This window comes from Eleutherodactylus coqui, chromosome 8 (genome assembly GCF_035609145.1).
Source record: "Eleutherodactylus coqui strain aEleCoq1 chromosome 8, aEleCoq1.hap1, whole genome shotgun sequence".
In the NCBI taxonomy this organism is placed as follows: Eukaryota; Metazoa; Chordata; class Amphibia; order Anura; family Eleutherodactylidae; genus Eleutherodactylus; species Eleutherodactylus coqui.
The window spans coordinates 53,711,011-53,735,267 of record NC_089844.1 but is presented as its reverse complement, the minus strand read 5'-3'; the positions used below and the strand labels follow the sequence as shown (position 1 = coordinate 53,735,267).

The following is a 24,257-nucleotide window of genomic DNA, read 5'->3' as shown; positions in this document are numbered from 1 at the left end:
CACAGGGAAAACGTCCTGGACAAAATCGGGAATGGTTGGTAGTGTCCTTTTACTGTAACTTTAGCAAAGTCCAATCCACAACAGCAGTTTGGCACAGATACAACAAGATAAGGTGGTGTGACAGGGAGGATTCTCAGGGTATTCTGGACGATCCATAGTCTATGCGATCCGGCTCCCTGCGACTCTCTCTCTCTCTTACTCTCTAATGATCAACACTCACATTACTTGTGCCTTTCTCCAGCCATGCAGCAGTCCTTCTCTCACTCAGTGTTTAGTGGTAGCAGCAGCATATCCTGGGTAGACTGGGCCCAGGCCAAGCAGAAGGGAATCACTCGGCTTCCTCCATTCTCTCCACACTCATACCGATCAGTGTCTGTGTGACTCCTTTGCTTACTTTCAGACTCTTGCTAGACTGTCCTCTCCTCTCTTGCAGACTGACTTCCACAGACTACTCTAGCGTAGCATCCTTGCAAACAGACATCTAAAACATAATCACATAACTCACAAAACGATACATTTTCCAGACATAACCCAGACATTAACCCATTCAGTGCCTCAGAAATGCAATACACATAATTTAAATGCATACTACACATAAGACACTGACAAGACAATGGCACGAGACAGACATATAACATTATGGAGTGGCCCCACTAACTCACTAGATAGCGAGCTCCATCCTTTCAGCTTCGTTTGAGTTATGGAAACAATATAGTTTGCAGTGCCCTGCTCTTTCCATAATTCTCACTCACTTCTATGGGAATTACAGAAATTATGTATCACAGTCGGCCCAGCTGTTTGCATTCTCTCCTTAGCCACGAAATACAGAAGTGTATTCTCATTGCAGCCATGATGGGCTGAAATGGGATTACTCCTATCTGAGCGAAGCTTTGAAGTGCCCTGCAAAGGACACCTTCAGACAATGAGTATGATAATCCGCACGGAGAAATTTCCCAACATGACCACTAAAACAGATTTCCACCTGTCAGGAAAATATATTTTATTGTCATAACAACCACTCATGTGAATAAGGCTTCCTGCAACTCAAGTATCCAATAAGCAAACTAATGTCTCGTACAGGCGACAAAAATTCTTACCTTGTATACGGTGCCAAAAGCACCTGAACCCAGGATTTTGACCCTCTTCAGCTCTGTTTCCTTTAGGATCCGCAGCTGGGCTTGGTTCGGTGCCGTACCACTTGGTGTCAATGGTTCCACTAACTGAAAGAGTAAAATCAGTATTAAATTATTGGAAAGCCGTACAAACCCTTCAGAGATATGTCAGCTAACACAGGAGATGACATTACAGGGATCTACTTTATTGCCATGAGTACCAGAAACCATTGCTTATGCATTTGTTTTATAAAAGCACCTCCATCCGGATGACACAACATATCCATATCACTGGGCATTCTGAGGGTCCTTTAGTACGGGACGGAATTAGTCCACACTGACATTTCTGCCTCACGTTAACCCAATGGGGCTTGAATTCCGCACCTATTAAAATCCGCACGTCTTTACTTCAAAAACACAAGTTTAAAGTCCACAATGTAAAAGCTTTCTACTATAGATTTAAGGATGTAAAGCAGAATTGTTTATTCGAATTTCTACCATACAGAAGATGTCATTCTGCAATTAATGCCTGCGTAAAAAAATGCAAGAAATTCTGCAAGATGTTCTGCAGTTAAAAACGCAACAAAATCTGCTCTAATTTACAAAATCCCTACATCCCGTGGACAATTCCATCCCGTGTCATAGGGCTGTGGTGAAATACCTACATCAGCAGTACAGAGCAATTAAAGAGGCGGCAGCACTTACAGCCACCACCTTCAAGACAGGACTTGAACAACTGTAAAGGACTTGAAACTTCATCATCTGGATGCTGAGTAAAAAAGTGAGTCAAAGAATACTTGCACTTTTATAATGTACAGAATAGGTGATTAGAAGCATTTTTGCAATAGGTTTTATCAACCAATTCTGTACATTTTTCTTTAACAAAAAAAAAAACCCTCTTCTGCTATGCAGCGAGGTGAAGATGGGCTGAGAAATCCATCTTCTCCTAACTATATAACATTATAGTGCACTGCATCCAGATATGTCTATACCTGTTCTTTACAGAACAGAAGCAAACTCTACTGTACTGTTGTGTATAATAATGTATGAAGGGAAGGGAAGCCATTCTGTTCTACAGACATCTGACCCAATGTACTGACAGGGCCTCTCAGTGCATTGGGTTGTGACATATAGTAGTGTACACCCTATACATTCACAGCCCCGTCAGTGCATCAGGTTAGGCAAGGTGCCAGCATGCTTTGATGCAAAAAAAATTACTGGCTCTGCTAGAATGGCAGCAAAGAACATGCCACTGCTTTACTCCTGTCTGACCGGGTGCTATGTGTCAGATAGCTGGGGGTGTCACAGTATTTGTGAATCCCAGTGGCCTAGCACTGAACCTGACTCCTGTGATTGTTTTAGTCCTGTGATTGAAATAAAGCTGTGGTCACTTTGACAACCAAAAATAAAGTGTTCTGCATATTTAGTATATTAGTTTTAGGCTTACCATAGTTTTCATTGTTTTAAGATGGAGCAAGGATTCATTCAGTATCCAGATTTCATAAAGATGGTTTGCAAATTGTTTATATGCAGCCACCATCCCTGGACACTGTGAAGGGAAGCTGTTCTATTCTACAGACGGCTTCTTCCCTCACAGCACGCTCACTCCCCATGTGACCCAATGTACTTACATGAGCTTAGTGCATAGAGTGTATACTACTATATCTCACAACCCAATGCACTGTCAATACACACTGGGAGCGAGAGCGCTGTGAGGGAAGAAGCCGCCTGTAGAATAGAACAGCTTCCCTTCACAGGGATGGCGACTGTATATGAGCGGAAAGTAGTACAACACATGGGGGGTGATGGGACAGAATGGGGCATGGCTTTATTTGAAATAAACTATATCTAGTAGAGACTCTTCATACATTGTTATACACAACAGTATAGTAGTGTCTGTAGAGAACATGTGCAGACACATTTGGATGCAACACCCTCTGCTGTTATACAGCTAGCAGAAGACGGTAATACTGTGGAGTAAATACATATACAAATCTGTTAGCTGAAATTTGTAGATGATATAACATAAAGAGCACAGATATATTATTTAGAGGTCCCAAGACTTGGTCTTGGCTGTCTATTCAGACATATATTTGTAGTATCCAAAAATGAGTTTCCAATGTCAGTTCCTTGACTGATGAGATCCTTTGTCTACTGAAGTCTGACTAACACCGCCCGTATTCTTCTAGAAAAACACAAAATATATTGAAAAGTTTATGACAAATAATCCATCTCTTGGGTTGATGTGGAAGGTAATTATAAAGGACTCTTGGAGTTCTAAAGATTTAATAGCACAGCAGTATTTCACTTTGTCTCCACAAGGTTAGCATTGCCAGGCTCATCTGATCTATAGATTTTGCATCTAAAAAAAGGTGTCATACATAAAACACCATATAATATAGGATGAGGTGAGCCCTGATTTTATGGCAGCACTGTGATTGTCATATCTAATTTAATTTCATTATTGATTCTTTTATTTATCAGTCTTTTTGTTTATATGGTTTAATTCTGTAATGTATTTGTGCAGTGATGACATGGTATCACAATGCCCTTCTGCAGCCGACATTGTTTTTTATTTGTATTTTAAGTTATTGGGTTTGTGTAGAGCGCTGCGGAATATGTATGCGCTATGTAAATGAAGAAAATAATTACCTTTCTATTGGAGCATTCTTTTGCGCTTTTTGTAATAGTTTTGTTTATATAAGTACCTATTATTAGTTGATACTGTATATTTCACAAAAATAATAAAAAAACATGTATTCTGTTAGCCGGCAGTCATGAGAGAACTTTTGAAAAGTTTGGTTACCCGGTTCGCTGAACTTTTTCAAAAACTGATGTATAATACTCTCAGATGTTATACAGCAGTGTTCAGGACTAGTGCTGAGTAAAGCGAGCTAGTAGAGTCCTGTTTCTGCTAGAACTTTACTAAAAGCTTGGCTCAGGTTCGTCCCAAACTGAACTTTTTGCCAAGTTCGACCTGAAACCGGGTTCTTTTGGTTCGGTTCACTCAACACTATTAGCTGGTATAGCATCTCGGTATTAGACTCTAAGTGAGTTTCCACATGAGATCTGAGGAGTGACGTGATCAGGAATGAATAAAGGTACCTTTACATAGAGTGATTAGAGCCCAAATAATCCCTGAAAATGGTGAATTTGCAAGAAATCACTCATTTATTGAAGTTGTTTGGTTTTTAGCTGAACTAAAAACCAAACTACTGTTGGTCTGTGTAAACATGTAGTTGTTCATCTGTGAATGGAGTGAATGAAGGTAGGCAGCCGGATGAGATCTCCGGCCGTTCTGCCTCCATTCTCTGAATGACTATTAGTCCTCTGTGAAAGCATACGAGCAATAGCCACTGTGATAGCTGTCGGGTGCTTATGTACCTGACAGTCATACCATGTAAAAGGATCTTTAAGTTGGAAAGCAATGGCTGCTTATCTCTGTTTCTTGTTAAGTACCATGTTGTATATTTTCTTACACAGATGCTATAAAAGTTAGGATTTTTGAAGTCCCAAAGTACAAATAAGGCTTGTGGTTAAATGTGGCTTATAGGCAAGGATATTCTCAAAATATATAAGTCTAATGTGCCCATAGACATTCATTTCCCAGACGCATACCAAAAAAGTCTCTCTTTAAGCCAAAATGTCACCATTTTTGTATGCACAATGCAATGGAACAATTCAAAGGTGAACTTTTGCATAGTAGCATACTTGTACTTGCTGTAGGTAAAAAAAAACCCACACATGTCCATCAAGTTCAACCTTTTTTCGGATCAATTATACATCATTCGTTGATAAATTATTTATAAGCCTCAATGCCATTTATCATTAAATAAGTATATAGCTCTTTTTTGAATGCTGTCTTTCTAGATACTTCTATGCTCGACTCGTTTTTGGATTGCTGCCTGAAAATGAACTGCTCTTTGATGACTACCCCGTATTAGCATAAATTGTATTAAATCAATGTCCGTTTGGCATATATGTTCAGCTAGCATATACACTGTGTTGACATAAGTATTGTGAGACAGATAGAGGGTGAAGAAATTCAATTTTATTCACATTTTTCAATACAGTGTTGGGCCACCTTTGGCCTCAATGACTGCAGTAACCCTCCTGCCATGTTTTCCACTAAATTCTTATAAATGTGTAAAGGGATTTGCCTCCATTGCTTGAGGAAAGCTTCAAATATTGATGCAGGGAATGATGGGAGTCTTGGGCATACCAGGATACGACGTTGTAGTTCATCGCAAAGATGCTTGCTGGGACTGCAATCTGGAGTTTGGGCTGGCCAATGAAGTTCGCAGATGTTCTGCTCCTCAAACCAAGTCTCAACACTGCATGCAGTAAGACATGGTGCTCGGTCATGTTGGTGGAGACACAAAGCTATACCAAAGTATTTTTACAGATTAGGTAATGCCACGTTCTCCAAAATGGCGATAGTCAGTGGCGTAACTAAAGGCTCATGGGCCTGCGTGCAAAGGTTTGTCTTGGGGCCCCAAATTCTCTTAACCCCTTAACACAGAGGCATAACTTGAAGCTCCTGGGCCCCAATGCAAAATATGTAACAGGGCCCCCAACTATAATGCTTTATTCATAGTACTGGACTCCCTATATAAAGAAAAGAAGCCCAGTCCCCCCCAACCCTAAGGCTTCTGGGCCTGGGTGCAAACGCATCCCTTATAGTTAGCCAGTGGCTATAGTCTTTTCCAGCAGAAACACCCCCACAGCATAACAGAACCTCCTCCAAACTTTACTGTTGGGACGATGCAGTTGCATAGAAACCACTTTCCAGGAAGCCTCTGTATCCAAAAGCAGCCATCCGAATGAAAGATATTGTTTCATGATTCATCTGTCCATAACACTTGCTTCCAATCATTTACAGTCCAAGAACAACTCTCCAAGCACCATCGCAGACGCCTCTGTGTATTCACTTATGTAATGTTGAGCTTGTGTGCAGACGCTCGTCCATGGTAACCCTTTGTATGCAGTTCCCTATACATGGTTCTGGTGTTATTAAGCTTCTAATGGTCTGTGAGCCCTCCCGAATGAGTGTTTCAGCAGATGATGTGTGTGATGCCTTCACAACTCGTACAAGGCTTCGGTGTCCATGTTCTGTCAGTTTATGAGGTCTCCCTGGACATGGCTGCACACACACACACTAATGTTTTCCATTTCTGAAAAACATTGCCAATAGTTGACTCTAAAAGATCCAAAAGCTCTGCAATGTCCTGTACAAATTGGTTGCTCAGATGACATCCCACCACCAAACCCCATTGGAAGTCTGTCAACTCTACACCTCGTGACATTCTCACAGTTTCCAAAGTAGGATAGGTCTGTGTGATGTCCTCTTCTATACCGAATGCTTACACATTTGATTTGCCTGTCCCCTTTGCCTAACAGCACAGGATTGGTGGGTGCCCCAATACTTTTGTCAGCATAGTGTATTTGTATACCATTGGCTAAACTGAATTGAAGAGCATAGCTGTCTATGCTTTTTAGTAGAATGCTGTGCAGAATAAAACTGAAGTACAAAAAATGCAGTATACATTGTTTTCACATGGAAGCCAGTGGCAGACAATAGGAATACAGGTAGACATGTTCAATGGATCCATTAAAATGGTCCCACTGAACATAATCCACAAAAAACCAAGCCTTACCATAGATTATTATGCATATTACAGTTTAACTCATTTCATCACTAATAGTACGGAAAGAATTCCCATATCATGCCATGCTCATGCCAACTGCATTGGGAGTCGATAGTGATATGGAAGAAACTTGCACGTGTTAGTAACACATTGATTTCAATGTATTTATTCACAGAAGTGATTTTTTTTGCTTGCAGCGATGCTGCACGAAGATTGAGACATTTCTGCAGGCCCTATGTTTTCCTATGAGAATTTTTAAAAAATTACACTCCTGTGCTATGTGATTTGCATGCGAATGCAATGCGATTTTTACCACTGAAAACCATTGAAAGCATTTGTGATCTTTTCACACTGCAAAATGTAACCCTTTCCAATTCACTGTCTGACGTCTAAAGACATTTTGATTGAGGGCTGTACAGCTTCCGATGTCAGAAGATGTCCGGCAGGGTATTCTTACTGTAGATTACTGGCCGCTCTGTTGTCGGGGGCCTCTCCAGCATGTCACATACCGCAGTACTGGCTCTAGCCAGCAGACTGCGCCATTGTATAATGGCAGAAAGAGAAAGCCCCCTAGGAAACTCTGAATCCAAAATTGGATGGCAAAGGGTTAACAGCAAAATCCCGAGCATTTTTGCATCAAAAACAGTGTCAAAATCGACGCCATTGGTATGGATTTTGACTAAGAATTAGCTGCATATCAGCAGCTGGTTTGGGCCTGCTGCTTCTCTCGTAGAGCAGCTCTCACCTGGCAACCACTACTAAGCGCTGCGCTCAATTTCACATCACATGACTGGCGGCCGCGGCTCTTAGTTGCTGGGTGAGGCATATGAGGGGCTGCTCTGTACGCTGCAATGAGGGGCTATTGACTGTAAGGGGAGAGGAGCTGCAGGCCTGTGCATCCACAGCTGGTTTGGAGCCAAAATCTGCACCAGTGGTTTGGTGGAAATGCTGCAGATTTTTATGCAGAATTTTCCACTGCATGTGAACATATCCTTAGAGGATGCTGAAATGCAGCAACACAAACACTTGGTAATGACATAAAAATACCTTCCCCCCCTCCCAAATAATGTCAATATTGTGTTAGATTTTTTTAATTCCAAAAAATTACTATAAAAAATATAATATAATAAAAATATAAAATAATATTATGCATACCCAAAATACTGACAATAATACAACCCATTTAGCAAATTTAAGTCCTCATACGGCTACATCAATGGAAAAAATAAAAAAGTTATAGCTTTTAGAATGTGGAGATGAAAAAAACTAAACAAAACAAACTAGGCCACATCCTTAAGGGGTTAAAAGAAAACGAAGCATAATAAAATTCCTTTAAGTCATCTTATTATTAATTGGATAATGTGAACTTAATGAAAAAGCCTGGACATTTCCTTCGGCTGCCTGAAAGGGCCAAAAGCCACTGAGCTGAAAGCTTTCTGTAGACAGACAACAAACAAGTCAGTGAACAAAACAGCCTATGATGAAACATCAAGTAGCAGGACAGCTCCTTTATACCGTAACAATGGGCCATAACAGAGCTGTGTGACTTGAACCAGCAATCTTTGAATGTTCCTTGGTGCTTGGATCTTACCTCTGTCTCCAGGAACCTGCGCAAGGCTCTCTTCTTTTTAATGCTTTTTCTGCGAATGTAGACTGCGAAGGTTAGCCCCATGATGACTATGATAAACAACCCTCCGATAACACTTGCTGCAATCAGGGGAGTTCTACCAATAAAAACAGATAATATAGGATTTAGTTATACAGCTGCCAGAACAGTAAAGAAACAGACAGACATAGGTATATAACGTGTATTATATATTAACACTGATAGAAACAATCTGTCAGACAAATACGAATACAGAATTAGGGCCCTTTTAGACACAATGAGAATTGCTCAAAAATCGCTCAAAGCCGTCTTTTGAGCAATTCTCGTTCTGTCTAAATGCACTGACATCGAGCAGTTTTCGTGCACGACTCATTGATCACTGAATTCTAGCTTGCTAGAATTGAGCAACCAGCTGTTATCAGCAGAGCAGGCTGTTATCAGCCAGCTGTGCTGATAAGATTCTCTGTGCCTGTGTCCTGCTGTGAATTCACAGCAGGATACTAGCAGTCAGCACTGAGAAGAATACAACTGTTTGTTTATGCAAAACAGCTGTATTGTTCTATTAGTGGCTGCAGTGGTGTCCTGCTCTGCCTCCTAATTAGCTACTATAAAGTATGCAAAGATGATCGCTCAAATGACAATTTGAATGAGTTTTGAGCGATTATCTTTAAATGTAAAAGGGGTCTTACCAATTTAGCGAAGTTTACCTTGTGTGTGATAATGTCCTGGAACAACTTATCTTATGCTATGGAATAACTATTGCTCTCTTATCTTAGCACAACAAAATCCATTGTAAAATTGTTAAAAGGGTAATTAAACTTTGTTAAATCTCAAGTTACATTCTGCTACTTCTGTACTATCAATTAGCAATAGGAAGTTAGCTTATCAGATATTGCCATATCAATTGCATTGAGCTAGCTTATGTCACTGGACACATATATATTCCCATTATGTATGTAGAGTTGCAAGAAAAGTAAGTGAACTCTTTTGAATTACTTAAAGGGGTTGTCTCGCGAAAGCAAGTGGGTCTATACACTTCTGTATGGCCATATTAATGCACTTTGTAATATACATCGTGCATTAAATATGAGCCATACAGAAGTTATTCACTTACCTTCCCTGCGCTGGCGTCCCCGTCTCCATGGCTCCGTCTAACTTCAGCGTCTAATCGCCCGATTAGACGCGCTTGCGCAGAAGGGTCTTCTGTCCGGCAGCAGCGGCGTTCTGGCCCCGCCCTCTTCTACGCGTCATCGCGTAGCTCCACCCCATCACGTGTGCCGATTCCAGCCTCCTGATTGGCTGGAATCGGCACACGTGATGGGGCGGAGCTACGCGATGACGCGTAGAAGGGGGCGGAGCCAGAACGCCACTCGTGCCAGACCGAGCCGAAGGCAGAAGACCCTTCTGTGCAAGCTCGTCTAATCAGGCGATTAGACGCTGAAGTTAGACGGAGCCATGGAGACGGGGACGCCAGCAACGGAGTGGGTAAGTAAATAACTTCTGTATGGCTCATATTTAATGCACGATGTATATTACAAAGTGCATTAATATGGCCGTACAGAAGTGCTTAACCCCACTTGCTTTCGCGAGACAACCGCTTTAAGTTTCAGCACTGACTACAAATTAAATGTGATCTGATTGTAGACACACACAATCTAGCTAAATTAATAATGCAACAGCTGAACTATTCATGTTTCTTATTGAGCACATTAAATAAACATCCACAGAGTGGGGAGAAAATGTAAGAGGACCCTTGAATTTAATAACCTGAAGATTCCCTTTTAGCAGCAGTCAACCCCACAAAACATTTCCTGTAACTGCAAATAAGATATTGATGACCTAACACTGAGGAGGCATTGTGGACCATTCCTCTCTGCAAATGTGTTTCAGTTCATTAATATCTCTGGGATGCCTTGCATGCAGGGGTGTAACTACAGGGGATGTGGTTGCACCCGGGTCCAAGAGCCTTAGGGGCCCCATAAGGCCTCTCTTCTCCATATAGGGATCTCAGTACTATGAATAAAGCATTATAGTTGGGCGCCCTCTTACAGGTTTTGCATTAGGGCCCAGGAGCTTCATGTTACGCCTCTGCAGTTACATGTACACCACTCTTCAGGTCATACCACAGCATCTCGATTGGGTTAAACTCAGGACTCTCACTTGGCTATTCCAATATAAAAATGTTCTTCTTTTTTAAATAATTCTTTAGTCAATTTACTTGTCTTGTTGCATCCCCCAACTACTGTATTCTGTAAGACTGTGTACAGATCGTATACTCTTAAATTGGTAAGTGTTAGAAGCTGGGCTTCGAGTAAAATGTTGATTTCCCTAACACATAGACACGATACAATAAGTTCCAACGAAGAGGAGACCACTGATCAATCAATATGTTTTTGGAGTGCAGACAAAAACAAAGACGACCCCAAGCATGAGCACAACATACAAACTCCATTCAGCCCTGATGCAAATCAAAATTCAAGGAGTCACCACTCAGCCACCGCACTGCCCTAGCTCTTGTCTACAGTTGGCACATTTCAAAACTCTAGACAGGACATTAATTAATTATGAGTTATGACATCTTAGGAAAAAAAGTTGTATCAAACTCATTGAAGCTTTATTGTTTGTGCATCTTCATAGAGTAACTTTAGAGTTAAAGGGTACCTACTACTTAAAAAAGAAACATCAAAAGCTCTGATCAGTAAGGCTCTGGATGCTGAGACCCCAACCAATCCTTAAACGGAAAAGGCAAAACTCCACTGGTTCTCCATTGACAGGAAATACAGTAGAAAGTACGTAGTCTATGTGTGATTAACCTCATCTCTACAATAAGAGGCAGAATTTGCCTTCAAGAGCTAAAGTAGCCAAGCCTTGACATCTATTGACGGGTGGGAGTCTCAGCACCTCTATGATGTATAAGAAGATTATTTAATCAATACCACCCCAAAAATGGGTATTCGGGGTATTCCTGAGAGTAGGTCATCAATACTTGATCAGTGGGGATCCGCTGCTTGGGATCTCTGCTGATCCTCCAGCCCACTGTCAGTGCAGCAGGGCCATAAGTCTTCATCAATGGTCACTAGACGGAAGTGTAATGGATGTCTTCACTCCCATTGAAATCAATGGGAGAAATGCATTCTATTATACTTCCGCGTCCTCATTGTGGTGAGAGCTGGGAGTGTAATAGAAGGCATCACTCTCATTAATCCCAATGGAAGTGAAACTGTCTATTACACTTCCGGACCTGACCACCGATGCGGATGTCTGGTTCCACTGCTCTGACATCAGGCTGGAGGACCAGCTGACCCCAAGCGGATGCTCCCATCGATCAATTATTGATGACCTATCTTAAGGATAAGTCAACAGTTTTACTTGCAGTCACAAGTGAAAATCACAGATTATGATGACATGATGTGCTAGTTAACAAATTCCGCCCTGCTATATCTACACCTCAAAATAACCAAAAATGATCAGTTATTCGTAGAACTTCTTATCCTTAATTAAATTCTGCCAAATTGATGATCAATAGAAATTAAGTGGTACATTAGTCCTCACTATTTACAAGTATTCTAATGAACACATTATCCTCATGATTTTAATTAGATGTCATGGATGATGTTAAGTTGTAAAGCGGTTACACTTTATTGCAAAACCAATGTCCGCCTAACAGAGAATGAGGATTTTAAGTACACCCACGTCTCGTCTGTGACTCAACAATAAGCGAGGCTGCAGCTGAAGTTACCGACATCAGCAGTTTTATCCCTGATAAAGCAGCCTATGAAATGTCTACGCCACAACACAGCTAATAGAGAGGTGGCTTTCTATGCATAGAGATAGGCAGTCAATTATCTCTTTAATGAAGCGATGCTCTGATTACAATGGCACTGCTGCTTGCTTCCCCCTGTGCATTAGTCGTGCTATACAAGGAGTAGGGGGGTTTCAAAGCCTTAAGAACCTCAGTTGATGTGGTCTTATCTCATTATTGGATGCAGCATGAACTTAGTAAGAATGGTGTGCTAATTCATCCAGGATACAATGCAACAAGGTGAAGAATCGCAATCCCGATAACACTAATACTCTCGCAGCATGGGAGCTGTGCTTTGGAATTACATGAACACTTACTCAATAACGTTCATTTCCTTAGCAGTCTGTGGCAGTACACTTGTGTTCCCATCCTGTTTTGTCTAGATACAGCTGTAATGTCATTCTCAAGATGGACATTGCGTAGGCGGGATAATGATGGTGTGCTGTAATTATGTAAGCATGCAGCGCTCATTAACTCCATCATTTTCCAAGACTTACAATAAACACTCCACAAAAGTTCTCCAAAACTTTTAAAGCAGTTTTTAAAAGTTCTATTTACATTAAAATGGCATATCATTGCCAGGGGCGCACATTGTAGGGGGTTTTATAGCAAAAATTTGGTCAGAAGTGGTGTCATCACTCCTTAAGGAGAGTACCCAGAAGGTGTGTGGAGACACCTAAGTAGGTGAGTGGGTTGGAAGGGGCATTGTCTCTCCCCAAGGAGAGCACCCAGAAGGGGTGTGGAAATAACTAGGAGGTGGGTGAGAAGGCTTACAAGGGCACGCATGCTCTTATGGGTAATATATGCAAATAACCCCAATTCTAATCAAGACTTGGGCCTTATTTGCCTTCATCTCTTTCCCATAAACCTTGTTTTAGTTCTTCACACCCCAGTTTACAGACATTACAATATCTGTAGAGAGGGAATCCTGCAAATCGTCTCCCCATCCCTTAAAATAATGGATTCAGACAACTCAGGCTGGAACTTTTTTTCTATGGGGTTAAACTTTTAGGTGTATTTACTGTCTCTATGGAACTTCTGTCCTAGTTCATTATTTCACTGCTTATTTAGAAAAGGCAGATACGCAAGTCATTGCTACATTATGCCATTTGAGATATCTTGTATCCTTTGGGATATCTCCAAGAGGTGGTTTCACATAGGAATACAGGTAAACCTACTGAATTATCTATTCCTAGAGACTTCAAAGTCATTGAAGAGAACCTTTCAAGTCCCTAATATTTCCCTGATTTACCGGCACTATAGTATAGGGACAGACCTGCTGATTTCAGTGGTTTGTCACTAATTCAAATAGTTTCAGTAGTTTTCGAAAACTTGCATTTCAAATTTTGCAGCATGGGCAGAGCAGAGTCCGATGTGGCTCATTGATATTTAGATATTCACTACTCCTTCTGCCCTCCCTGACACTGATTGACGGGTTTCTCAATATTCACAGTAAGGGGAGGTAGGGTGAGTAGGGATTATCTGAATATTAATGAGCTGCATTGGACTTTGCTCTGCCTGCGCTGCAGACTTTCAAATGTAAGACTTCCAACACTGCTGAACCAATCAGTATAAGAGTGGATTCAGACGACCGTATATCGGCTGGGTTTTCACGCCAAGCCGATATACGGTGTCCTCATCTGCAGGAGGGGGGGGGGGGGGGGAGGATGGAAATGCCAGGAGCAGGAACTGAGCTCCCATCCCCTCTCTGCCTCCTCTCCGCCCCCTCTCTACCCCTCTGCACTATTTACAATGAAAGGAGGCGGGACGGGGATGGGCTAAGTTCCGCAAATTAGCCCTGCCCCGTCCCGCCTCTCCTCGTTGCAAATTGTGCAGAGGGGTAGAGAGGGGGCGGAGAGGAGGCAGAGAGGGGGCGGGAGCTCAGAGCACTGCTCTTGGCTCTTCCAGCCTCCCCCCCCTGCAAAGAGACGACGTATATCGGCTGGGCGTGAAAAGCCAGCCGATATATGGTCGTCTGAATGCACCCTAAATGACGGACTACAAAAATTAAAGTATCAGCTACTTTATTGTGCTATCCTGCAGCCAGGGCAGCATTAGGGACCTAATAGGTTTGCTTTAAAAAGAGGACCTGTCATGGGATATAGCTGTACAGCTAGTCCCACCAGCTTTATTCCATGACACATTCCCTTTAATGTCGATGTAACTGATTAAAGAGCTTTTTTTTCCATTTTTCAGAAAATAAGTTTACTTTTTGCAATTTAAAAAGTTCTGCAATTTTGAAATGCCATATACTTTGGGTATCAATTCTTCACAGTTTCCAAGAAGCTTGTAGCCATTGCAATAAAAAAAGCTGACTGTTACGTGTGCTGCTGGGATCTGTAGTTCTAAGCTTCCTAGCTGCACCGCCCTCTCAGGGTTAATTGATTGGCTAGCAGGAAGTACCACACCCAGCCAGCTCAATCACGTGGGTCTGTTCTCAGTTTGCCCACAGGGTCGTAACATAATGCCCCCCCCCCCACTTACAAAAGGGGGTGCATTATGTTGAAATCATGTGAGCAGACTAAACTGACACAAAATAAACATACAAACGGACATGAACCCCAAGGCACAGATCACACAGCAAGCTGCAACAAAACACAGATAGCAGGTCACACAGCAAACTTCAACAGACAAGGATTCATGACTGCTCACCCTGAACACCAGACAGAGACTGACAGGAGCTGGGTTTATATGTGAGCACAGACCCAGGTGATTGGTTAGCAGGAAGTACCACACCCAGCCAGCTCAATCAATTAACCCTGAGAGGGCTGTGCTGCTAGGAAGCTTGGAACTACAGATCCCAGCAGCACACGCAACACTGACAGAGAAGAATTTGCCCAGCCTATGCGGTGCTTACTCAGATGCATGACTTGTTACAATTCCACTATAGTCATGAGAAGTCTCATCTGAGCCATACGCCTGTGTGATTATGACTAGGATTATACACCAACTTTTACTGTAACACGTTGCGCAGCCTTAAATTGCACTATGACCCCGCTACATCACAAACACATGTAAATGAAGACAGTGATTGTTTCTGTGACCCAACAATCTGAAGTAATCCCAACCTGATTCATTTCTTGCAATCGTTGGGTCACAGTTGTGGCAACTTGTGAGTGGCAATGTGACCACATTTGCTTACATTAGGATCTAATATAACAGAGCAATAGCGCAATTTTTGGCGTGGCAGCCAAAGTTGTAGCACTAGCCAGAACAGATTTTCATCCAGTTGAAGAAATCACTGAAGGTTTTTATTTAAGGGTTGCAAGCAGACATCTTTAATTTTGTGATTAAATGATATATAACTTATATAAAAAAAATTACATGACTTCTCATTATACACTGAGCAACTCTGGTCGTAACATGATTCCCGAAGGTGCAGAAAGTGTCTATATATGAAGAGGGGCTTTTAGGCACATTGCAAGCAGTTTATGAGCTGCAATAGATTTCTGATATAATTTACACCAATGTTTTGGTGTAAACTACATATAAACCTGTTGGGCTGGGATGGCCACACCCCTCCCTAACAAACCACACCCACCTCTTTTTATCAACAGTAGCATGAGCGTTAATTTTAAAAAGTCACATTTTTTTGAACAAGCAAGTGCCCACAATATTGTTTATTGCAGGGTAGAAAAGTAATGTAATGGCAGCAATGGGCAGCACACCCAATTACCACTGCAATAATGAGCATATTGGCCTAGACTTGTGTTAAAAATGTAGTTTAGCTTCACTTCTAAAAAGTAAGCAATATTCCAATGCTTCCTGTTCTGTGGATATGAGTTAGGTCCGCAATGAGCGTTAGCGCACCACACCCAGCACGGATGAAAGGCAATGTTCACACAGGACAAATAAATACCAGTAAGTCCCACTTATACCACAAAAAACACCACCAAACACAACCAAGGGGGGAGGTATGAATTCTAGGCCTAACAGCCAGAAGAGGTAAAAACCCTGCCTAAAGTGGAGTGATCACCCCAACAAGGGCGGCCCACATCCCGAACCTGGGCCACCTGCACTAACCCTAGGTGGAAACAGGGAATGTCTATAAACAAGTGGTAATAACAATTGGCAGCAGGGGCGATGGCAGACGCAACACCAATATATAAATAAATACACTAGCTACTTAACCAGGATGGCTGCACCAAGGGGAATATGGACTAAACCAACTTCGCACCAACATGAGTTGTATAATCAGCACCTTCTAAGAGCAGGGGCTGGAATATATGAACCACCACTCTAGTAGATTGGCTAGCCAGGAAAAACACAAAAACACCTAAGGAAGTCTCAACATACAACTCTCAATGACCCTTTAAAAATAACAGGAAAACTCTAAGGGATAAGACATATGACCCAAAAAGTGTCATAACATAACTCGGACTGACATTGTGCCGCTAGTCTGTTTCTGCTTTGTGGCCATTATGCCACGACCCTGTTTCTGCTGTCGGGACGTGGCAATATGAAGCAAAGCTACATCCTTAAGACAGATCCAAGCCAATATTCAAATTCGAGTCTTAAGCAATGTAAAGTCGAAAAGCTCCTATTTCTTATATATTATTTTTGCAATACAGGAGTAAATCAAAGTACTCAGATGAAACCAAGACAAACTCTAGAAGAATACATAATCTGTATACAAGTGTTGCCCTGGTGGGACCCAGTACTACATCTACTGAACCATCACAATCTAACTTTTGTCTTCGGTAACCTTGGGGGCATCTAGGAAGCCTACGTTACATGTCATGTTGCAGAAAATGTAAAACCTTTCATTATATTGTGGGCAAGTACATCTACCTTAGATGATTTTAATCAAAAACTGTATGTAATAATTGCCTCAAGTATCAGAAGTGTATAATAAGCGATTAAAACGGGAAAACAACATCATGTATAGATCTTTCATACTGCGGTATGTACCAGCCGAACTTCAAAGACCATATCCAATGGTCCAGGATGGCTCTATTGGATGTTATCTTCATGCGGTGAACTTGTGAAGCATATCTCAGTCTAATGAAGAGACCCTTTGGGCGATCATACAGTGCAAAGGTGAACAGTTCATAAGTAGAAATACACAAACATGTTAAATATAAAGCTACAACGAGCTGATAATTTGGATAGAGCTTTGCATCTTAGCAACCATCTCATCAAAGGGAAGCCATTTAGCAAGATGGGGTGATTTGCGAAGCCTGGAAGCTGCAGTTACTGTCGAAATTCCTCTTAATGCAGTAATTTCTGATAATTGCCAGAGCGCAAATTTAGAACAACAATTTGTTGAAAAGGCACAAAGTACATTTATCTGCCTAAAACAGGTGGCAAATGTGTGCAGAAATTAGCCACAAATTAGCAGGTATTAACCTTTTAGTCACTACAGTTCCAAATATGTTAATTTGCTTAACTGAGGTATATTTCCATTTTCATGGGTTGATGTTTTGAGTGAAATATAGGACCATCATTAGTAGTAATGATTATTTAATCAGTATGACAAGGATGAAAGAACAGAGCACACAACGTATTTCCAGTACTACCCCAATATGCACTCCCAATTTGTATCTGCAATGTTAAATCATAAAAGAATATACATCAATTTATCAGTTTAATTTCCAATAAAAGTGCCCATATGTGCTGCAATTTCAAGGAAAAAAGGGACCGTTGCAGAGTATATCGGCTCCATACCAAATAATAGTCTTCTCAAAGTCAAATGGAACAGTATTATTAGGTGTAGTACTAATACTACTAATGGTAGTCAATAGCTTCTATGTAACTGCGGATGGACATATTTGAAGGCTGCTATCAAGGGGTCTCTTCACTCTTGGACTAAGCCTTGAACATGTTCAAGTTGCCTACCAACCTGTTATTTTACTATCAGAAGTTTATCTCAAAACAGACTTTATTCCGAGTATCAGCTTAGAGGACATACTTAATACATGCAACTGCCAGAAAGTTCCATAGTTGACACAAGGAGCGTTCTCATCTAGAGAAGACCTTACAATTGCCATTATCTAGTACCAATTATAGTGCCAATATAATTCATAGAGCTGAGATTGCCATCATTGACAACAGTCTCTGTGGTCAGTGGTGCTCAAAAGCTAATTTGCCTATCTCAGACATGCAACTCCCAGAAAGTTCCAAAGTTGACGAGAGGATCCCGCTCATCTAAAGAAAAGCTTACAATTGCCACTATATAGTACCAATTATAGTACTAATATAGTTCATAGTGGTGAGATTGTCATCATTCACATTCACATTGGTCAGTGGCGCTCACAAGCTAATAATCTTAGACATACACACACCGGGGTCTATTTCATGGGAAGCTAATTAGGTTATTAGTATGATTTTGAAGTGTGGAAGGAAACTGGAGAACCTACAAGAAACCCACACCAACACAAGCAGTGGGGAGCATGGGGGATCACTGGTTAGTACTGTTGCATTGCAATACTAGGCTCTAGGTTTGAATTCAACCAAGGCCAAGATCGCCAAGGAGCTTGTGTATTCCTTCAATGTTTGTGTGGGCTTCCTTCCACACTCTAAGAAAAAACATTCTAACAGGTTAATTTGGAGTCTAGCTTGTGAGTCTCCATTGGGGTCAGTGAGTGATGACAATCTATGCACAGTATTAGGTTATATATTGGCCCTATATAAATATGTAAAATATTTAAAACTCCATCTAGATGTTTCGCTTGGTTGGATTTTAAACCAGGATCAAAATGTTGCATAGAGTCGTCCCGTAGGAGCAGATATATTGGTCAAAAGATAGAATGCATATGTTCCATTTTTTAAGGTGCAACATTTTTACGCGCCGTATATTCGCAGATATGAACGAATGCATTGGAAACCAATCCTCAGATGGTTGAGTATACCGGTCAAGCGTGAAAATGCGACCGATATACACTCGTGTGAATAACGCCTTAGTCTGTGCACATTTATTTCAGTTATGCTCTCAGTCTGAAGGTCGCTTCACACGAGCGTGTTTTTGTGCATGCATACGCGCGCACAAAAATACACTTCTATTAGAACCAATGCATTCTCTATGGTGTGTTCACATGTCCATGTTTTACAGGTGAGTGCCTGTAAAGATAGGACATGTGTGCACTGTAGGAAATGCACGCATTGTCTTCAATGGAGCTGCGGTTGCTGCCGGCGGTTCCATTGAAAACAATGGTCTGCCGGCAACCCTGAATTGTTTTTCAGGGAAAAGCTTTACATATAAGCTCTTCTCTGAAAACCAAGAATTTTAGTGTAAAAAAAAAAATCCTTACCTCTCCGCCGCTGCCATGTAGCCGTAGGGATGAAGAACACATCTGCCGCATGCGGCAGATGTTTCCTTCATCCCCTCGCGAGGAAAAAGAATTCTCTGCTGCACCTGCCATATCTGTGACAGATGTGGCAGAGGAATTCTTCATTCCTGTCACAGCTGCGGTAGCAGATCCAGCTTCCGGCACCCTGTAATTGTTTTTCAAGGAAGGGCTTTTAATATAAGCCCTTCCCTGAAAAACATGAAATAATGGTGATTAAAAAAAAACAAAAAAAAAAAAAACATACTCACCTTTCTTTAGCTGCAGGGGTTCAGCCGTGTCCAGCTGGCTCTTTTCATGCACTGCTCTGAGGAATATTCAGCAGGTGGGGATTTTAAATCCCCGCCTGCTGAATGGGCTGACTCTGATTGGCTGAGCACTGTGACTAATCAGAGGCAGCTCTCAGCTGTCATTAAATAGACATCTGTCACAGCTGTGATAGAGAATTCTTTATTCCCCAGGGGGATTTAGAATTTCTTTGCTGCATCTGTCACATCTGTTACAGGTGCAGCAGGGAATTCTTTTTTTTCCTCACGGGGATGAAGGAAACATCTGCTGCATGCAGCAGATGTGTTCTTCATTCCTGTGGTGACACAGCAGCGACGGACAGGTAAGTATTTTTTTTTTTTACACTAAAATTCAGTTTTTTTCAGGGAAGGGCTTTTATGTAAAGCCCTTCCCTGAAAAACAATTCAGGGGTCCTGGCAGAACATTGCCTTTAATAGAGCCATTGGCTGCAGCCGCGGCTCCATTGAAGACAATGCACGGACCTTCATACACACGTGTTGTTGCACGTACATAGGTGCGCACCTATGTACGCACCTATGTACACACAAAAACATGCTCGTGTGAAGCCACCCTGAGGCTGTTTCCTAGTCAAGTCAGTGGCTTATGTTCTGGTTCTGTGTCTCTTCTTAGATAAGTCCTGTCTGGCTTTTTAACTTTATCTGGGGTGTTGTTACATCTAGTTGCCTGTGCATTTATGGTATACTTATTTGTGTAACATCTATCTTCTGCCACTTTACCGGTTACCAACTAGGGAGAATTTGAGTCACCCCAGCATACTGACATGCGATTGCCCTCATCAGGTCAGGTGCTCTGCTTTTAGGCAGTGTCTCCTTGCATTAATAGGTTAGAGTTAGATTCCCTGTTTCCGAGTTTTTGGTTTCCTTATATGCAATGTTATGTTATTCGTATTTGTACCTTGAGTGTATATTTGTCCTTCGGGGATATAAGATTTAAAGGGGTTGTCCCGCGAAACAAAGTTGGGGTATACACTTCTGTATGGCCATATTAATGCACTTTGTAATGTACATTGTGCATTAATTATGAGCCATACAGAAGTTATTCACTTACCTGTTCCGTTGCTAGCGTCCCCGTCTCCATGGTGCCGTCTAATTTTCAGCGTCTAATCGCCCGATTAGACGCGCTTGCGCAGTCCGGTCTTCTCCGTGTTGAATGGGGCTGCTCGTGCTGGAGAGCTGCTCCTCGTAGCTCCGCCCCGTCACGTGTGCCGATTCCAGCCAATCAGGAGGCTGGAATCGGCAATGGACCGCACAGAAGACCTGCGATCCACCGAGGGTGAAGATCCCGGCGGCCATCTTCGCAAGGTAAGTAAGAAGTCACCGGAGCGCGGGGATTCGGGTAAGTACTATCCGGGGTTTTTTTTCAACACATGCATCGGGTTTGTCTCGCGCCGAACGGGGGGGCTATTGAAAAAAAACATTTCGGCGCGGGACAACCCCTTTAAGTTCAATTTGGAAGTATCTATTGCACTCAGTTCGGATATAACATGTATTTATTTTTTTAATTAATCTGAGATTTCGGAGCTCTTCACTTATATTGCCCACTAGGTGTTTTTTTATAAATTAAAATCCAGCTCAGAACAACCCAACCTCAGTATATAAAACAACTATGGTGGACCTCATTTACGTTTTTTTTCTTTTTTTGTGTCCAGTCATTATGTTACAGCACGTACAGAAAATGAAGCATTAATAAAATTATACTGCATCGATATGCTCAATTTAGAATTATTTTCTGCATAATAGTAGGATATAAAACCCCAGAGGTCAAAATGTGCAATACTATGGTTAATCCAATATGGTTTAAGAGGAATTTAAATACAAATTGCTCGTGATATATAAAAAGCTTGATATTTTTAATTCTACAAATGTATTTTATATGAGGAATGCTCTTATTAGAACAATGTTCAGCAACCTGTGGCTCTTGAGCTCTTCAAAACCACTATTCCCATCATTCCTGACTGTTACGGCCTGCTAGGGGGTTGTGGTTGATAGTCACAGATTAAAAAGTATTGTTTTAGAACCATAAGTCCACAGAATAAGGGACATTGGCCTTAAAGTGGCTATAGTTGTCATGGCACTGCTAGTGGTAACAGGGATTGGGTGCAGGTCCGGTGTGATGTCACAGCATCAGGCTGCATTCCCACAAACGTATATCGGCTCGGTTTTCACGCCGAGCCGATATACGTCGTCCTCATCTGCAGAGGGGGGGGAGGATGGAAGAGCCAGGAGCAGGAACTGAGCTACCGCCCCCTCTCTGCCTCCTCTCCGCCCCTCTGCACTATTTGCAATGGGGAGAGGCGGAACAGGGGCAGGGTTAATTCTCAGAACTTAGCCCCGCCTCGCCTCCTTTCATTGCAAATAGTGCAGAGGGGTGGAGAGGAGGCAGAGAGGGGGCGGGAGCTCAGTTCCTGCTCCTGGCTCTTCCGTCCTCCCCGCCCCTGCAGATGAGGACGACGTATATCGGCTCGGCGTGAAAACCGAGCCGATATACGTTCGTCTGAATGCAACCTCAGTGCCGGACTATGGCATTTGCTTGCTGGGGGGCATGCAAAGTTATATTCAGTGCTAGATGCCAAGGCAGAAACACCCCCCCTGTGCTGTAGAGCTAATAGGCTGGCTGATCTGTCTACCGTCTCAGCCAGTTTATCAGTGGCCTATTTTAGGCATTTATTCCGGCTCCTCCTTACAGAAATGCCAGTAATACACTTGCATACCGGTCTTGCTCAGTGGTTTGATGTGTTTAGTCCTTGCGTTTCTGTGTGCTTATTTCCTTTTTTTAGACTTCGGACTTCAGACTACAACTGTTTACTTCTCTCTCTGGTTCTGACTTTAATTACTCTGGAACTCTGTCAACAGCTTCTTTGTTTGTCTATTCTATCCCACTTTTTCCACATTTAGTCCCTCTACCATATTATACCTGACATTTCAGGTTCCTGACGTGGGGTCACCCTCTTCGGAGCGGGTGATCAGTTTTTTTGGCAGGTCCAACCAGGAAAAGACCATAAGCCTCACCTACATTTCTACCACTATCTGTTGTCTTGTCTTGGACATGTAGCCACCCAGGATTCTCCTGTGTTTTTTTATGACCCTTAGCCTGTCCTTGTCCCCTGTTTCCAAATTTGTTGCTCAGTTTCTCTGAAAGGTCTGGACGGATGAAGGTGACCATATTCTGCAGGTAACTCAGCACTACATCTACTTACAATGCTACAATATCAAAGAGAAAAAGCAATTGCCTTAGTACTGTGTTAAAGTTCATTATTGTATTAGATTCTTATCTAGTTCACCAACCGCTGCGTAGAGCAGAATGCTGGGATTTAAAGCCTAGCAGTATTGGGAATGCTACAGGTTGAATAAATATATACTGTAGAGTAGAGAAAGGACTCAAACCATACAAGAATAAACTGCTACATGTAAAGTAGCTTATCCTGTAGCCAAACAGGGAGTCCCATTGTGGGAAAGAGAAGGCTATTGAACAGACTATATTGTGTTAATGTGTTTTGTCTTTGGGGTCCAATAAACATGTGATAAAGGAAACTCGCTCATTTAACCACAATGTCTTCTAAGGGATCCATAATTTCAGTTGATGTTTACGCGGCAGTGAAAGTATACTGCTCACAGTGGGGGATGAGGAAGACTCTCAGTTAATTAAAGCTTCATGAGTTAAATGAGGTCTGGGTAATGAGGAGCCTAATTCATTGTGTGTGCATTACTTTGCTAGGGAAGACTAATTAGAACCCGCTTTTCTGGTACACATGTGTAGCAACCACATTTCCTGGCTCAATTCAGTGGGAAGTTAGTCAGATCTCGCTGTGCAAAAAAAAAGCTATTAGACTATTTGTATTGACTAGAAAGCTGCCGACAGAACCAATCACCAAGCTAATGGGATTCATACTGACCCAAAATAACTACTGCTTTGGTCAATACTTCTCTCTGAAACAGATGGGGGTGGCAATGGGATCACAATGCACACTGCAATATGCAATTCTGTTTATAGCAAACCTAGGTAGCAATTACCTATCAAGATACACTATAAAACCCATGATTAGAGATGAACGAGCACACTCGTCCAAGCTTGATGCTCGTTCGAGTATTAGGGTGCTCGAGATGCTCGTTACTCGAGATGAGGACCACACGGTACTCGTCTCGATTAAACAAACACTGACCATTGAATTCAATGGAGCCGGCAATACAGCCAACTCTATTGAAAGCAATGGGCTGCCGGCGAGCGCGGGATGACTTTTCGGGAAGGGCTTAAAAATATAAGCCCTTACCTGAAAATCATCCTAAAATGTGCAAAAAAAAATAAAAAATGTATACTCACCTTTCCGCTGCAGCCGGAGATCAGCCGCGTCTGGCCGGCAGTTCTCCTGAACTGCTTTCTGTAGTATTCAGCAGGTGGGGATTTAAAATCCCCGCCTGCTGAATGAGCTGCCTCTGATTGGTCACAGCCTCACCAATCAGAGGCAGCTCTCACTCACACCCATTCATGAATTCATGA

The 24,257-nt window shown here is 42.0% G+C and overlaps 1 protein-coding gene across 1 annotated transcript in view; it reads right to left on the bottom strand.

Moving 5' to 3' along the window:
- The window catches only part of ERBB4 (erb-b2 receptor tyrosine kinase 4), a 1,004,693-nt gene that overhangs the window by 193,843 nt on the left and 786,593 nt on the right, over positions 1-24,257 (bottom strand). Inside the window, exons 17-18 of the mRNA XM_066575628.1 lie at positions 8,352-8,484; positions 1,098-1,220 (exon numbers count right to left, since the gene is read on the bottom strand). Of these exons, the coding sequence (XP_066431725.1) occupies positions 1,098-1,220; positions 8,352-8,484 (256 nt within the window). The remainder of the gene's footprint in view (positions 1-1,097; positions 1,221-8,351; positions 8,485-24,257) is intronic.